This window comes from Lissotriton vulgaris, chromosome 3_1 (assembly GCF_964263255.1).
Source record: "Lissotriton vulgaris chromosome 3_1, aLisVul1.2, whole genome shotgun sequence".
NCBI classification, from domain to species: Eukaryota; Metazoa; Chordata; class Amphibia; order Caudata; family Salamandridae; genus Lissotriton; species Lissotriton vulgaris.
In genome coordinates, this window is record NC_141689.1 from 1,186,573,056 (window position 1) to 1,186,591,787 (window position 18,732).

The following is an 18,732-nucleotide window of genomic DNA, read 5'->3' on the forward strand; positions in this document are numbered from 1 at the left end:
AATCATATTCTCCATCAACAAGCTGAGCCAGGTGGCAATGAGCTTGGCCAATATTTTTGCCTCACAATTAAGGAGGGACAGTGGTCTATAGGAGTCGCATTGGAGGGGTGATTTTCCAGGTTTCAACAGCGAAATGATGAGAGCCTCTCTCATGGAAGGTGGGAGGCACCAAGGAGTCCTCATACACCTCACGCAGTATGGGGGCCATCTGCTCTATATAGGTTTCATAGAACTCTATTGGGATGCCATCTGTACAGGTTGCCTTCCCAGATTGCATGTGCATGATGGCTTCTTGGACCTCATCCAATTCGAACGGAGCACATAAAAACTTCTGTTGTACATCGCTCAACCAGCCTAGTGTCACATCTTCTAGATAATTCTCCATGTTCAAACTACCTGTCCTGTTCGTGGTATAGAGTTGAGCATAATGAAAGGTAAAAGCATTCAGTATGCTTGCGGTGTCCCTGTAGACCACCTCGCTCGTACCTTTCAGTTCTAACACATAATTGGAGTAACGTGGCTTCCTAATCGTGTCTGCTAATGACTTGCCTGGCCTCTCCCCCTCCCCATAGCGACGAGCCATTCAGTACCTGCCCCTGAATCATGTTTCCCTTTTCGCTGACTCCATATATTCAGTGAGCGTCTCTCTAAATTTAGAATAGGTGGAGCTATCCGGATTTGAGGCCAGGTTCGCTTCCATCGCTTTAAGCTCTTTTTCCAATTTGGACAGTGCGTTAGTGATGTCTTTTAGTACTCCAGAACCCTTTGATATGCAGTACCTCCGAAGTGTAACCTTGAATGCTTCCCATATAATTTCCACTCTCTCGACAGAGTCCTTATTCCTCTTAAAGAAATCCCCCACTTCTTCCCGCAATTCCTCCTGGAAAACTGTATCCAAGAGAATAGGGGTGTGTAATCTCCAATTATTTCGTGGGGGGCCGTAATCTGATAAGGAAAGTGTGAGCCTGACAGGAGCGTGATCCGAGTAAGTGTCGGCCAGGTGTTGTACCTGAGATATAGCTGGGCCTAGCCCTCTGGACAGAAACAAATAGTCCAGCCTCGCCCAAGTGGCCGCTTGCGCAGTGTAGTGTGTTCCCTCTAACCCATGGGGGTGGGTGTGCTTCCAGGCATCAATCAACTGATAAGAAGTTAGAGTGTCCTGCAGGGCAGTGCGTGCTTTGGTGTAGTGATGGGAGGCAGGGTTGAAGTGTAGTTCCAATATTCCCAATAGGCTGAGCGCATTGGAATAATATATCCTATAGATGTGACGTTGGACTTATGTCTACTAGGTTTCTATCGAAATATATTAGACTTAATTGTGAGTGCCAGCTAGCTCAGAGGTCACTAGAATCTTTCTCGAATTCACAAGAAGGGTTTAGTTTCTGACAACCGCCTAAACATGACAACTTTGTTTCCCCAAGATAAAACTGATCTTCAGAGTCGTGGAAACAATAAATAGATATTTTACTCAGTCATTCGTGCATCCTTCGTTTCACCAGAGGTTCAGAGAAATAGAGAGACGGTCGTTTTCAATAAAAGGTATTTATTGAACAGTCTTCTTTCTCAAGCAGAAGAAATGAACTGCTACAATCGTAATACTGGTTTCAAAGTATAATGCGCACGGTAAAAGAGTAGGATAAAATAATACTGTAAGAGCATTGTATGGTTCCTAGACCATAGATAAATACATACATAAATAACAGAGGCTAAGAAATACTCAACTGGTGCGTCTAAAATACGCCTACCCCGATGTACCTAACCTAAGTCTAGTACGAGGGAAGGAGTAAGTGAGGTGTAGCATAAATTTAGTTTTCTTTGCCAAGAATCTATCCAAGATTTCTCTAAGGGTCTAATCAGCTCTGTACCTTGGTTTAGAATGAAGAAGGTCAGGCTTGGGACTTGATTTGCCAACAACCCGCAATGGGTAGCTTGGAAACACTGGAGCTGGATTTCTCTGCAAGAGAAAAGACAGCGTCTCTCTCAGTGAGTCTGCTGGACGGTCGTCTTCCTTCGGCACTTGCTGTAGCAGGATGCGTCGGGCAAGTAGATAGTTGAACTGGTCCAAACCTCTGTGCGTTGGCTAAGGCAAGTGTAGGCATATTTATACCCTGAAGGTGCTGAGATTGATGTAAAGGTGGACATAATAACGCCATCAAAGAGTCTCAGTTCTTTGAAAACTCAATGAGTTCTTGGATAAATCAATATTCAATATTCAAGTCCCTAGCTGCTGAAGCCGAGATTTACAAGAAATCGTTGTGGATTTTCGGAACTAGTGGAAGTAGCCATGCCATATTTGGACTGCATGAGCGATGTCTAAATATGGTTATGATTTCTATGGCTATATAAGGATATGGTGATTTATACCTATATAAGGGCATGAATCTGGAAAATTACAGTAGGATCCTAAATTCCTATACAACAGGGTGAGACCTGTCAACATTTGAGTTACACGCATCATTAAAATCCCCTCTCCAGATTATATGATTAGAGCCTAGTTCAAAAATCTTAGCGCACAAGGAGGTAAAAATATCGGGGGCATCCACATTCGGTCCGTAGCAGCAGGCCAGGGAGACCGATTCAGACCCCAATCACCCCCACACCAGACAGTACTGCCCTTGCGCATCCCAGGAAGCCCTGGCCAGATGAAACGTGTTCATCTTTTAATAAGTATGGCTGTCCCCCTCGCAAAAGACGAGTAGGATGAACAAATTCTGTGGTACACCCATTTACATGCAAACTTATTAACACTTTGAGGGTGAAAATGTGTTTCTTGCAACATTGCTATATGCACTCGATGCCTGTCCAAATTGGCAATTATGTGTCGCCTTTCCCATGGATCCCCCAGCCCCCTTTTGTTCCATGTAGCAATATTCAGTTTCCCAGAGTCTGTATCAGCAATTGATCAGCGTGCCTATCACAAACATGGTCCATGCCCATGAGACATAGCCCAGTGCAAAGGTGCATACGTGTTGTATCTCTATACTGTGCGTCGCGCGTTCAAAGTACACTGCACACAACATCCACATGCAATTGCAAAGAAAACCATCCTGCTCAACAAAAGTCATACCTAAACTAGACCAATCCCCACAGAACCCCACCCCCACCCACTGAAGCAGCCCCAACTTGTCAGAAATAATTGCCCACCCCCCTCCCCTATCCCCAGCAAGAACATTATAACCCAAACAGTTACTGCTAGAGTCCTGCGATGACAATCAGCAGGGGAAGACCTGCGGAGGGATACCTCTAGGTGGCAGCACAGGTGCACCTTGCCCCAAAAGTCCACTTCAGATGTAACAAGTGGGTTCTGGAGGGCAGAGGGTGCCCAGCGTGTCGTGGGTAGAGCTTAGATTGGCCCAACATTTGAAAACAGTTATTTGACCCACGAAGTGGTTCCGACAATCAGACTATTTTTTCGTCTCACTCCGCCTTTTGGCAAACTGTGTATAGCAATGCACATGGTCACTGTGAGTCATCTTTTCGCCCCCATTGAAGAAGACTGCTGCGACAATGCTGGTGTTCCATTAGTGCAATTCACATGTTTCAAGTGCTTCAGAAACTCTTTCACCTGTTGTAGCTTGATGAAAAAACGTTGCCAGCCTTGGTGAGTGACACTGAGGCGTGCAGGGTATAGTAGCGCATTTTCAATCTGTGCCAGTCGTAGTTTGTTTTTAACATCTATGAATTTGCGCCTTTCCTTTTGGACTGTGGGAGTAAAGTCTGGATAAATGGAAAATGTATTGCCATCATAATGCAATTTTTGTTTGCTTCTCGCCACCCGGAGTGCAATGTCCCTATCTCGGTAGTTCAAAAAAGTCTTGCTACTATAGGATGATACCGGGACCCTCTCCGATATCCAGTATTGTTTCTGAGAGGGCTTCGGGACAACGGAACAAGCCCTGAACCTTGCCCTGATGATGGGAAAGTATGTGTCGGCCAAGCGCGAAAGGCTGTACATGGTATATGTCGACCTTTCCGTAGCTTTCGACTGCGTCTCCCACGCAAAACTATGGTCAGTCCTGATCGACATGGGAATAGATATAGTTCTTGTAACCTTCCTTAGAGAACTTTATTCTAACGCATCCTCCAGGGTGCCTTTTGGAGTACGGGGTGAACTGTCAGAGCCCTTTACAGTAGAGCACGGCGTCAGGCAGGGTTGTGTCCTGGCCCCCTTTCTTTTCTCCCTCTATACCAACGGTCTTGAGGTAGAGATGTTGAAGGGGGGCTTGGACCTGCCTCGCGTGAAAGACCGCCTGGTGCCCGCGCTCTTGTACGCAGATGATGCGGTGATTTTAGCACGCACCCCACGAGAGCTACAAAAAGCCTTGAACAGCTATGCCAAATTTATGAGCAATCTAGATCTTCACATAAATATAAAAAAGACATATGTTATGGTGGCAGGCCAAACAAAGAAATATGGAAAGAGTATCTACCTCGATAACGAAAAATTAGAATCAACCCCCCAATACCCTTATTTAGGGATCATGATGGATGACAAGCTTAACTGGAAAGCGGCTATAGAAGCCCGTAAACACCAACTTTTGCGCTCCATAGCGGCACTTATGAAATTCGCCCAGAAATTAGAGAAAAAGCCCCCAGTTGAACTACTCCACATTTATAAAGCTAAATGCCATTCCATCGCACTCTATGGGGCGGGCCTGTGGGGCCATAAAAATACAAAAGCCTTGCAGGTAGCGGAGAATACCTTCATGAGATTTCTACTGACCGTCCCAAAACGAGTATCTACCTTTGCTTGTCACGCAGAGTTGGGAATGCCCCATATTGAGGACTTGGCTAAGATTGAACCTGTACTTCTCTGGCGCCGTATCTGGGTGTCAACAAAAAACACTTTTACTAAAGAGATTGTTGCAGACTGCATGGCACAGGACCATGTCGAAAAAATAGACTGGCTAAGATACGTAAAAAATCTTCTTACTGACTTAGGGATGGCTGAGTACTACTCCAACCCCGCAACAATTGCTGAAATCCCAAAGAAAGAGTTAAAGGCAAGGGCGTTGAGCCATTTTGAAGAGTTACGTATCACCTTAGAGATCAAGAAACCACTGTACAACATTCCTTAGCGGTTATGACCACATTGGAAATAGAACCCTATCTAACTTATGTTGATTCACAATTTGAGCGCTTTCTATTAGCAAGATTCAGGCTGAACATTTTTCACAGGGTTGTAGCCTTTCCTAATAGAAATAGCTGGGAAGAAAACTTAACGGTATGTCCGTGTGATGAAACATCCGAACAGTCAACGATTCACACCGTACTGCTTTGCAAGTACTATTCCGCACATCGCAAGCTCTAGCTAATCCCCCTGTTGAGAACTTTAGGTCTTAGAAAATGTCGTCCTGCCATGTTGTGGTTGCAATTCTTAAGCTCCGAACATGTATGTAAAACTGTGAGTACTTTTTTAAAATGTATTTTTAAACACAGAGTAAATCTTTAATATAACAATATCTGATCACTTGGACTAAGGAACAACGATACCAATTCTAAATTAATTTACATTAAATCTGTACCAGTTTTGTTAAAATGTATTTTAAATGACCTAATGCAAGATGTAAATACTTTTATGGTTTTTCATGTAAATTGAAACCGAATAAAGATTTTACTTACTTACTATAGGACGTGGTGTGCTGCCTGGCGGCGGGCACGGCCCCAGAGACGTATGCGCATGTCTAAGATAAATTGGCTGGAGAATGATTCCACTCCAATTGATGGTAGCAACAGTTTCTCCACATATTCCTCCATTTTTCCTGTGTTCGTGGACTCCGGGATACCTAGAATGTGAATATTATTGCACCAACTGGGCGCTTCTAAGTCCTCATTTTTCGCTGCAATGAGTTTCAGGAGTTTATCCATGTGAGCGACTTGTGTTGAAACTCGAGTTGTCGTATCTTCAGTGTCCAATATGTGCCTCTCCGCCTCCTTGATGTGGTCCTCATGCCCCGCCAGCTTGTGCGCAAAGGCATCCATAGGCGATGACATTCTATCCACTTTGTCCACTATGGTGGCGAATCCTTGTTGCACCTCCTGAAGTATACTTTGTACATCAGTGTTCTGTGCAGTCGCCCCAGCCTGGATCTCATCCCTCCCGTCCAGATCCTGACCCTCTTGCATGTTACGCGTACCCCTTTTTGCCACCTCAAAGTTCAGTTTTGATTGTCGGGTTTCCTGCTTGCCCATGGCGTCCTGTATTTACGGACTGCTCGTCAAACTCAGCTGTCGCAACTCACTTTCACAATGGCCGGTGGGGCCCAAGCCCAGCAGAGACAGCGGCACAGCGGGTATATCACAGTGCACCCAGGCTTCAGGTAGGGTTCACCCTCTCCAGATAGCCAGCAATGAGTTGAGTAGAGTATTCGGGTCTCTCCGTCCCCAGACGCTCACTTTGCCACGCTCACTTTGCCACAAACAGACTCCAGTCAGCAGAGAGTACAGTGGGTCACGCCACAGATGTGTCCCCACTCACCCGCAGACAGTCATCCTCTGGATATTGTCAAAGCATGCCCCACTTCACAAGCCGGCGCGGTCTAGTAGAGATTAAAGGGCACCCTTGGAGAGCCGTCCTGTCTCCTGCCTTACCTCCGCATTTACCGCCACATCCAGCAGTTGATCCCCAGGCCAGCGAGAATCAGTGCACATAGGGTGAGTGCACTGCGCCACCAATTTTCAGTTGCACAAAATGGCGCCCAGCAGCACCCAGGCATCTATACACAGTCAACAGGGGGCCATAACTACATGGCCGTCCCGCAATCACTTGCCCCGTCCCCCGCTACCATCAACAGAGAGAAAGGATCACGTCTGCAAGACAGTGCACGAGATAAAAAAGGTCAGTCTTCACTTCTGAAGCTACACCCGTAGTGCAGCGAGAGCAGTGCAGCGTCCGCAGGAGGCCTCCAGCGCTCAGAGCCCCACCGGTGCAGCGTTCAGAGGCGTGCGATCAGCCCAGTGCCAGTTCACCAGTTCTAATGCCAGTAGGGGTGTCGCGAATACTCCAGTCGTCACCTTTTGCCGGAGCCCCAATTAGAATATTGATGGTGGTGCTCGCCGCACCGCAAAAGAGCCCAGTGCATCTTCAGCGCCTATCTTGCGCATTCGCTTACCTGTCCTCCCCAGCTTCAGTGCTGTGGACACAGTCCGTTCCAGGCAACAGGTAGACAGTGCCTCCAGTGATGCAGCTAGTGCGATGGCTGATTAGGCAAGTCGGGCAGGTACCTCCAGCGCCTCCGCCCGACCCACGTCCCAGGGCCTAGCCGCCGTGTGTGGAGCAGCGGCCTCTCCCAGTTCTTGTGGCCGTGCTGAGGAGTCACAATGCTCCACCTTTCACCCTCGTCCGAATCTTCACGCCTCCACGCCAGAAGCAGGGTCCACCCAATCCAGCTAATTTTCACAGCGATTCGTCATTGGGTCTAGTTCTCCAACAGGCCGTAGTTTAACTCGGCTGTGGGGCCTTAAAGCAGGATAAATGAGAGGATAGTCAAGCTGGGCTGCAGGAGCCTCACAGTTGTGCGACCATCTTGTGTGTGTGCCACCTAGTGCCCCCTAAAACTTGGACCTTAGCAGAAAATCCAGAAAAAAGTATTCAGAAGAGCCGACAGAAGATTGGGGCCTAACAGCCACCAGAGCCACCCAAGATGCATTGCATGTCAGCCTGGCTTTGCAGCAGCTCTTGCTACGTTCTTCTGTGCAGCAGCAAATCACGTTGAGCGGGACCTCCGAGATACAGTTTCCAGGCTCCTGGAGACCTCTTTTACTACTGCTTGCTGCTTTATCTTATTGAAAGTTTTTGTGTTTCAATTTGTTGTCTGAGTCTGAAGGTAAACATTTTCACAGGATCCGACAGCAACAGGCTCACCGTCGATGACAATGATCTCCTCCTCCCTGTAATCTGACTTTGTTCACTCAGAGGTTCTTCCCACCATCGTCGACGGCTTCCCCGAGACCTCATTCAGCAATCTACAGCGACTATAACTCCTCCTCAGGCACAGCCTGCTGCCTTGCCCCACTGAACTCTCACATTCTCCTGGACTTTTCTTCAAAATTTCTTCCAAGTCCGAAAGTAAGCCAAGACCGGGCCCAATCCACCTGCTGTATTCAGACCGTACTCCACCAAAATCAGCCTTAACTTTGCCCCGGTCTGACGCCACCAGATAAAAGTGGTTGGCGCTTTGATCTTTTAGGCGTTAAATTTCACTAAACACTTTAAAAATTCATAAATCCAGTTTACTTATTAGATTTAATATTTTTTTGTGTAATTTTACTTATTAACATGTTCTCTATTTTTCAAATTTGGTGCGTGATTTTTTTTGTGTTGTGTTTTCACTTTATTACTGTTTGTGTATTGCTTATATACTTAATACATTATAAGTTAAGCCTCACTGCTACTGTGCCAAGCTACCAGAGGGCTAGGTACAGGTTAATTTAGTCACTTTTGTGGTTCACACTGACAAGGGTTTTGATTGCTGCTAGAGTATGGTTTCACTCCCATGACGGAATAATTCAATTTCGTACACTTCCCACTTCTAGCAAGTCTCTTAAGGTACCAGTTCCACCAATGTAGAAATGTATAATAGTTCATTTTAAGATGCTCCTCTTTAAGTGCGTTCTCATTCCTCAATACAAATTCTGACCAGTCTTCCTCTTCGTACTCTATTTGTAGGTGGGTCAACTACTAAGACTGTAGTGCAGATGGCATGGGTGTCAAGAAGAAGTAGTCATTAAGCACTTTAGAAATGCCTAATGCAACACATTTAAACCCATTTGTGGATATAATGTAGAAGTGTAGAGTCTGTCAAGTTAGGAGGCAGTGGTACTAGGGATCTAGTCAAGCAGTGCCATAGCCTCTGGAAGTCTCAGAACATGTAAAGGCTGGGGGTTTGTGTCTCCTGTAGTTCACCACAGGTTTTTAGCCTATCACTCGCCAACATGTGATCCACTGTTCTGAACTCTCTGGGCATGAAGCTCCGCCAGTATGGCTCATAGCCTGCTATGAAAGAAGTTTACAGTTGCCCTAAATGGGGGCCTTTTTGAAAATGGTACAGTTTTCCTTGATGACATTGTGTCCTTTTTGCCATGTGAGTGTGTATTGTTGTCTTTATAATGTTGTTAGATGTGAGCTTAGACCGTTTATCAGCCGAATAAAGCAGATTAAATCTATCTGCCTCCTACCACAATCACTTCACTGTTTATACCAAGTGTGATGTGTCTGAAGCATCCTGCATCATGTTCATTTTGTAGACCTGTATCCTACTCCATTTGGACAGGCCAAAGGTTGACTAACGTGAAAAGTCCTTCTTTAGTTTGGAGATCAATGGATCTATATTGTCCTCTACCATATGTGCTAACGCTGTTTTTATGTTGATCCCTAAACAGCGCGGATTAGTTGTCTTCTAATGTTTACATCAATTTGATAGAATGTTTCACATATTCTCTTTGTAAGATAAATGCCTAGTTATTGTATTGAGCTTAATAGCCCTCCCTACCACCGGCGGCTCTCGCGGGGCAGGACCTACAGCATGTGCTGCACTTGGTCAACGCAGGGCATTTCACAGTGGTGTTGTAAACGCAACACTTAATTACACAAAGTTCTAGACCGAGTGTGTGTTCAGGAATGGCGGTAACAGAGCACTATTTTCCTTTCTGTAAGTTTCTAGACATGCCTAACTACTGCTACGGGCATTGTTCTGGTAAATGGCGCAGTTTGGATGTTTCTATGAAGTGTTATTGTTAGCCCATTAGCAGTGTGATACACACATTTACATCTGAAAGACTATTTCTACCCTCTCATCCACCTGGCTGTTTAACACAGGATTACCTACAATAAAAAAGACAGAAACCCAGGACCTACATTTTATTTTGCATTTCATGACTATGAGCTTTGGCAGTACAACATAGAATACCATCACCTATTTATTTTTCATCCAATGACATGTTGTATTGTAGGTCTTGTAGTTTTGCTTTTACAATTTCACCGTAGGCTTAAAACCCTAGCACACAAAGTGCTACTGACTAAAATGCGGGATTTGCTAATTGTCATCCAGATTTTACCATTTTACGAAGCTGTTTCATAAGCTATGTTTGTAAATTTTACAAGAGCAGCTACTCCATTTAAAAAATGCCTATTGCACGTGCATTTCCAAAAGTAAACTATGGTCGCATATTTTGTGAGGGTTTGCTCTTTCACTCACATCATGCATTAAAATCAGTCACACCGACGCCGTCTTCCCGATCATCACCAAGCTGCCGCCTGCACCGCATCGAGAGGCATCGCAGCCCGCACCGCCTCGTTTCACTTCACTGGCTTAGTCTCACCGACATGGTCGGCGCTGGCTCAACACCCGTGATTGCCTCCTCACGCACAGCTGTCCGGCTCTGCCAGCGCCAATTCCCGCCAACCGGCTCTGTCGCTTGCATCACAACCTGCAAGCACCGCATCGAGCAACGTCTCGCCCTGCACCGCACGCCTTGGTATAATCTACGCCGTCTGCACGATCATCACCGAGCTGCTGCCTGCACCGCATCAAGAGGACACTGCGCCCTGCTCCGCCTCCACTTTGCACCGTAACCGCAACGGACACCACGACCTGCTCCGTCAGCTGCCCCACAACCTGCCAGCACCCCATCGAGCACCGTCTCACCCTGCACCGCAAGCCTTGGTCTCACCGACCCGTGTCGATAATCGTCACTGAGCCGCTTCTCATACCGCATCAAGAGGACACCGCACTGTGCGCCCCTTCCACCTTGCAATGGAACCGCGATGAATGCCAATACTAAGAAAGGTACTGTTAACGAGTCTGTTCACGCTGTTGTTGGGCCGTACCGAAGCGGTCAGCTGGAACTGCAAGACTGTTTTCAGCATCGCAGTAGGCTCGAACCGAGCTTCCGACTCATACAAACTGTGTTTTCAACTTATTTTTGCAATTTAAAGACATCTTGCGAATGAACTATTTTTAAAGTACTGTATTGTGGATTTTTATTGGATTTGGTCTTGTTTTAAGTATTTAAAAATATTGGATATTTTTCTAAACTTGGGTGGTGTCCCTTTGTAGTGCTTACACTGTATTACTGTTGATTATGTGCAAATGCTTTACACAGTGCCTCTGAGATAAGCTTGACTGCTCATGCCAAGCTACCAAGGGGGTGAGCAGGGGTTATTTTAGGAGTGTAACTGCCTTATCCTGACTAGGAAGAAGGGTCCCTACTTGGACAAAGTTGCAAGCCCTTGCCAACTAGAGACTCCCATTTCTAACAGCCACCACCACCAATAGGGTAGTGTTAGCAAGGAGGTAATGGCCGGGTCCCACAATTCTAAGTGCCTTGTCTGTGTTGCATTTTGTCTGGAAAAGGAGTGCAGTGGAAACTGAGTAGAACAGCTCTTAGCTCAGCTAGAATATCATGCCCTGCTTCATATGTCTGTGACAGACACTTTATTTAGAGCTGCAAACTTTAATGTAAAAAATTGTGTTTTGGATTGAACTTTAGCACCTTTGATTATATCACTGCGCTCACTGACCTTTATTAGAATTAGTGATTCATAACCTTTCTGCTGAGACAGTTCAAGAGGCTAGTCAGTTGTCTTCTTTCTTAAATATAAGCCTTTATGTTTATAGATGATGCAACATTATAGTCTACTAAATCATACACAAGAGTGATGGTTTTCAATGTGCATTCTGAACTGACTTATTTGAATGTGATCTCAGATGTGATGATCACGGAAAAGCAGGCCCAGGGTAGAAAAGTAATCACCTTGGGTCACATTCTTTGGTCAAGCTTAGAAGCTAGAATTGAAACCAGGTTTCCTGATTAGTCATTGTGCAATTGTGATCCAGGATGGGTATCACTTTCTAATTTTATTAGTGACCCAAGAGGCATGTCATTTGTCCTGTGCCACATATGCAAATATTTTATTGTTGTTATAGGTGAAACAACGTTATGCTCTATTACACCATATAGGAGAGAGGTTTTTGTACAGTGAAAATCCTGAACTGAAATATTCCAAGGTGCTCTCAAATGAGATGCTCATGGAAAATGATACAATGGAAGGAAATTTAAATTGCCACGGGTCATAGAGTTTGGTCAAGCAGTGAAGCTGTGATTGAAATCAGGTTTGCTGGGTCAGGCCCCCCTCAACTATATTTTACCCTGGGTCCAACAAAAGCTTCTGACTAGCCTGGGCATGTTAGGCAAGTGAATTCAAAAATATCCTTTGCATTTTAATAAGCTGTAGCATAGCATTGAAAACATCCCTCTTCACAAAACAAGTACACCTTGGGCAGAAGCAGTACTCACTTCCTACCTCAGAGGACAGGTACAGCAAGGGTAGCATCAGCACAAGACTGTCCCATCACAGGACAGGTAAAAATTGGGCAGCAGCACTGCCAGCTTTACTTCCTCAAAGCACCAGGACTGCATCGCAGTAGTAAAACAATCTTCCCTCTCTCACAGAAGGCAATATGTGCAATCTTCTAATTCCCACAGAACAGATCTGGAATGGCAGACTAATGCTAGCTTTCACAGAATATATACCACTAATGTGTGAGTGACATGTAGGTTACAGATAGTTCTCTGGACTGGATCCTTACGTCACTGAGATGAATGTATAGCTGGATCAGTTAGTGAATATGTAAGATTTTATATCATTCTTGTAAGTCACCATCCTAAAAGTGCTGGTGCTATCAGGTGGAGACCTCCTGTATTTGTTAATTCATTAATGTTCTATATATTGAGAAGTAACCATCACCTAGCATGTCATAGTTTATTTGGAGCATCCCTGCTACAGCGTAACTAACTATACACTTTAGAAGCAGCCATGGTCCAACCTCTTCAAAAAGGTTTTGTAGGTGCACCAGACACTAGGCAATCCAAGGTTCAGTGTTGCACCTGTTCAAAATGTTGATAGCTGCCAGTGCTTGCCAACACAATAGAGACCACTTCACTAAATGAGGTCTGGAGTGAAAGTCAAAAAGTCATGTTGGCGAATCAGCACCTGATAATAATTCCAGCATTTGGAAACCTATTTAGCACGTTGAAACAATTTCCCAAATTAGGTTCCTGGATTAATCAATTTTCTGTGCGAGTTGAATATTGTCTTTCATTGTGATATGCAGAACGATCGCCATTTAATCTCTGATGTCACTCGCCGAGAGCGAGGGGACGCTATTAATCAGTGCGAAATGCTGTAAATGAATCATGGGTAAAATGATGTGTACATTTTTCGCGCATGAATAATGCTGCCCTTGTTTACCGGCCGATAACAGATCAGAGTGTCCTTTATTTCAGGGCAATTGAATTTGACTGCAAATCAGTTACCCTCGTGCAGTATTCATGAGCGCCCGAAATATTTTTGTCATGATAAAATATACTGCGATAAACCGATCATTTTAATGGTTTCCCTCTGACAGTGCTTCGGTCTTCTTGGAATAAACGGAGCTGGCAAGACAACAACCTTCAAAATGCTGACCGGAGATATTTCCGTGTCTGGCGGTGATGCGTTCGTCAATGGATTCAGGTAAGAAGCCTCTCAGGGGTGGCAAAGTTAAAGAAGGACGTACACATTTATGCAAATATTCTGCTAATTTTCGTCATTTGGTATTTAATTCCTGACGTCCTAAAAATGATATTACTGTATTTATTCTTTATCATTAGGAAACGTAATTATGCACGTCCCTGACATAGAAATAGGACTACAATTTCAGGAGACACAAATGGCGTATTTGAACAGCAGTCAGAGAAGCATAGAAAACGGACGACAAAGAAGGCACTCAGATATCAAATTTAGCATTGTTGTGTTAATAGACTGGGGGAAGTTCAACACACATTTGACGCACAATATCTGTGTCATTTGAGTTGTTTCCTGAAAAGTGTTTCTAACCTACCCTGCACTGGTACATTTGAAGATGATGGCCCAGGCTCTCCTTTGCTTAGCCGCCAGCAGGGCACCAGTCGTAAAAAAAGAGTTAGGGGGCACTAACCAGGTTAGGCAGTATGCAAGTGATATCATGACGCGTGCCATCACAGCGCATGTCAGGATGCGTAACTTTGCACGTGACATCGCAGAATGTGACCTCACTGGAAGTGACATCACAAGAAGCGATATCAGATATTAAGATCTTACACACATGTTTATCAGGTATATCATGAGTACATTTATGCGCATTATGAGATTCAACAAATAAGATTTGGCGTTGGGGTTGTGCCCAAAAAAGTGGCGCAATCCCGACGCAAAATATGGGCCTCAACTAATACATTTATTTTTTGAAGCACTGCCAAAAATAAATTGGAAACAAGGAGAACCATAGTAGTAGATGTTATGCTTAATTGGTTGCAAAGTTTACATTTTAAAATATCTAATTGGGTTAAGGCATCTGCTGTGAAGGTGCCCAGTAAATCTCATGGAATAGTAATAATGGTGAAATAACTCTGGTAGTTAATGCACTTGCTGGGGAAATCTGTGTTTTGTGAAGTCCCAGATTTGAAGTAGTAGAGAAGGTAAATGTGTCTCCTGCAAAGCACATCATATAACACGCAGATGACAGATTTTTATTTTATGTAGATAGGAAAGTGGGTTATCGCATTTAAAACAGAGATCCTTTTGTTACCTGCAGTTCATAAATTGTAATCCTTCTAAAAGACTACAGTGAAGTGTAAAGGACATGCTTCTCGTACACCTTGTAAATCTCACTGTCTCATGTAACTCATCTTGTACATTGATTTACACATATATATGATTTATTGTCAATGTATAATGTGTATGTTACGTAAAGACCTCTGACATAATGCTATAAAAGAAAGAAAATAGTGCTATTGAAATTGTTACTTGTGTAAATACTGGGACAGACCAACACACCTGACATTCTTACAGTGCACGCTCTTATATACAGGGATTGAGCAAAGGCAAAACAATGCCTCTCTTAAATACCTGTGAAGAGATAAGCGGTGTGTCTTTGTTTCCCGTCTGTGGCATTTACATTGAAGTCTGAAGTTCCAGGCCGCTTCCAGTCAGGACATTCAAACAAAAAGTGAGGCCTGATGGCCTTAACTTCCACCCAGCTGGAGGTGCAGAAGAAGCTCTCTCGCTGCCTACACATTGCTGCTGGGAATTGAAAGTAGTGAGTTACAACGGGGTAGACCCTGAGAACTCCTCGACCTAGGTCAATTAAAGTAGGTACATATATAAAGGGTCGGAGTCTAATATCAACAAAATAGGAAAGAAATCTCAAAGTAGTACTTGTTTTCTCATCAGAAATGATTTCATTTTTATCAAAAGGCATCAATGTAGCTCAACAAACAGAGAAAAGATTCAGTACATTCGGTGCATGTTTATTTAGCACATCTTGTATTTATAAACTGCATGAATTTCAACCCAGAGGGTAGGTGATATTGCAATTAATGCATTGGCAATATAAATTCAGAATCAACACATTTCTAAGTATTTAAATACACTCAAAAACATGTCAACGCGCTCAAGGTGCATAGAGGAAAAGGATTAATTAGAAGGGATGGGTAAGTGGGGGTGAAGGTGGGGACCGGGTAAAGGTGGTGTGACTGAGTAGAAATCACAGTGAAAGATGAGAAGCCTTTACAGCCTATATCGATCAGAAGGTTCCAAAAGACATTCTCAAACATAGGTTACGTAATCATCCATTATTTTGTCCTATGTTCGGAAATATGAGGAGTAATGCTAGTCGACGTTTCGACCCCTGAAAGGTGCGGGTGATTCAGAACCTCAGGATGGGGTCTTCATCAGGACGTTGGGTTAGAACAGGAGCGCCTATGAATAATGCAAAAACCATAAATGTATATTGTACTCCTATGTATTCATTAGAGCACTCGAAGGTAGACAAAAAAGTTACCTACTTCGCATGCGGCCCGTTTGGGCCTGCAGCCTGGGGACCTTCAAAGGTTCCTTAATGATGCGTGGAAATCTGTAATTAAGTGAAGGTGGTATCAGTAACAATGTAGATGATCCACCTGGGATGAAGCGGACTTACGCTACATCCACAATGAGAGAAGATAGAAGGGGAAGAAAACTTACTGGTAGCTTGTCTCAACGTGGTTCAAACTTGTGGGGTTCCGTCATTCACTGGACCGGCCGGTCCGTGGTGGAACACCTTGTCTCTATCTGGAAGTAGAGTATCAAACTAAGTTGTGGTGGTTAATCTATAGTTCCGCGCTAAAAATGTCACAGGGTACACTAAGAGCGCATTATATTAAAAGCAGGGGCCACCTGTCTACGTATTGATCTGCGTTTAACATGCTCAAAATTCTAAGGAATGGGTGTCCGAGTGGGCAGTAGCGCACCCGCGGCACTCGGGAAAAGAACTGGCAAGATTTCAGGCGTAAATCGGGACACGAGTCCCACTGAAGAAAAACGCGAGAGAATCTCCATCAATTTAGGCAGAGTCTGTTATTCGCGCTACACTGAGGTAGAGGCCTGGGTAATGGCTCACCTGTCCGTAGCGTTAATCTGTCTCCTGGCTCTCCTCCGGCTGTCAGCAGTGAAATGAACCGCGAGGTGCCGGCGCTAGATGCTACCGGGAGGCTCGCCCTGCTCTGGCCAATCAGCTGCAGGTTGCTCAGGGAGTCTCGAAAAAGATGTGTAACTCTATTCTTAGGGATCGTGATTGCTATGCAAGCCTGCGACCCACGGGAGGCCATTGTAATACGGACTTAACCCATTGTTTGCCCGAACAGTATTAAAAGCATGGTTCAGAAACAGGATATCTCCGTAAGACATTAAGAATGGCGCGACTTGATGTGAGAGTGGTATAAAGTCATGTACAGCATTGTTTATACAATTGATTAGTGCTTCAAAAACATCAGAAGTAGATCATCAATTTATATAGTGTACATATCAATTAAAGTGCATTGGTTCAAATTGCACAAGAGTATTACATCTATATGCCTTATTCCCATGTGAGTTTGCACAGCGTGATACAGTATACATCTCAACAAATATGATACGTGTATTCAAAGGATAAACCACATGTATTATGTATTCTGATCAGTAGTTCAGTCTGGATCTAACAGGGCCATCTGGGAGAAAGTAGTTTCCAGTTCATTCAGGCCCGTTTTTACAGAATCAAAAAATTGCATCCATTTACATTCGCGCACATTTAGAATAGAGTTGAGATTGCCCCCCCGTGGGCCCAGCGTAATTTTCTCAATCACCACCCACTTGATTGATTCTGGTGTGTGTGAGTGCTCCTGGAAGTGTTCTACCAAGGGGGCTCCCACCGTTTTGCACCTGATCCTGCTGCAATGTTGTAGCACACGGTTCTTAATCTTTTGTTTCGTCTGGCCTATATATATCATCCTGCAGGGGCAGAAGATAGCATAGATCACTCCCTCAGTGTTACAGTTCGTGAAGGTTTTCAAAGATATGGACAATCCATTGTGTGTTATTGTTCCAGTTTCCAGACATAAATGACAGGCCTTACAACTTCCGCACTTGTGATTTCCCAAGATGGCAGGAAGGTTCCACATTGATTGTATTGTGGGAGCAATAGGGTTGTCTAGCATCGAACGTACTACAGTGTCTCTGATGCTCTTTGCTTTCTTGAAAGCATGCATTGGTGGATTGGGCATCTGAAGGGTCTCTGATACAATGTTCCAATATTTGTTCACTGTCCTGCGTACCGCATTACCATGCTTTTAATACTGTTCGGGCAAACAATGGGTTAAGTCCGTATTACAATGGCCTCCCGTGGGTCGCAGGCTTGCATAGCAATCACGATCCCTAAGAATAGAGTTACACATCTTTTTCGAGACTCCCTGAGCAACCTGCAGCTGATTGGCCAGAGCAGGGCGAGCCTCCCGGTAGCATCTAGCGCCGGCACCTCGCGGTTCATTTCACTGCTGACAGCCGGAGGAGAGCCAGGAGACAGATTAACGCTACGGACAGGTGAGCCATTACCCAGGCCTCTACCTCAGTGTAGCGCGAATAACAGACTCTGCCTAAATTGATGGAGATTCTCTCGCGTTTTTCTTCAGTGGGACTCGTGTCCCGATTTACGCCTGAAATCTTGCCAGTTCTTTTCCCGAGTGCCGCGGGTGCGCTACTGCCCACTCGGACACCCATTCCTTAGAATTTTGAGCATGTTAAACGCAGATCAATACGTAGACAGGTGGCCCCTGCTTTTAATATAATGCGCTCTTAGTGTACCCTGTGACATTTTTAGCGCGGAACTATAGATTAACCACCACAACTTAGTTTGATACTCTACTTCCAGATAGAGACAAGGTGTTCCACCACGGACCGGCCGGTCCAGTGAATGACGGAACCCCACAAGTTTGAACCACGTTGAGACAAGCTACCAGTAAGTTTTCTTCCCCTTCTATCTTCTCTCATTGTGGATGTAGCGTAAGTCCGCTTCATCCCAGGTGGATCATCTACATTGTTACTGATACCACCTTCACTTAATTACAGATTTCCACGCATCATTAAGGAACCTTTGAAGGTCCCCAGGCTGCAGGCCCAAACGGGCCGCATGCGAAGTAGGTAACTTTTTTGTCTACCTTCGAGTGCTCTAATGAATACATAGGAGTACAATATACATTTATGGTTTTTGCATTATTCATAGGCGCTCCTGTTCTAACCCAACGTCCTGATGAAGACCCCATCCTGAGGTTCTGAATCACCCGCACCTTTCAGGGGTCGAAACGTCGACTAGCATTACTCCTCATATTTCCGAACATAGGACAAAATAATGGATGATTACGTAA

The 18,732-nt window shown here is 44.7% G+C and overlaps 1 protein-coding gene across 2 annotated transcripts in view; it reads left to right on the forward strand.

Annotated features, from left to right (window-relative positions):
- Positions 1 to 18,732, forward strand: part of LOC147727632 (phospholipid-transporting ATPase ABCA1-like) — a 2,839,360-nt gene that overhangs the window by 2,356,198 nt on the left and 464,430 nt on the right. For both annotated transcript variants that reach the window (XM_086961649.1, XM_086961650.1), the window contains exon 44: positions 13,410 to 13,516. In XM_086961649.1, coding sequence (XP_086817775.1) covers positions 13,410 to 13,516 — 107 coding nt within the window. The remainder of the gene's footprint in view (positions 1 to 13,409; positions 13,517 to 18,732) is intronic.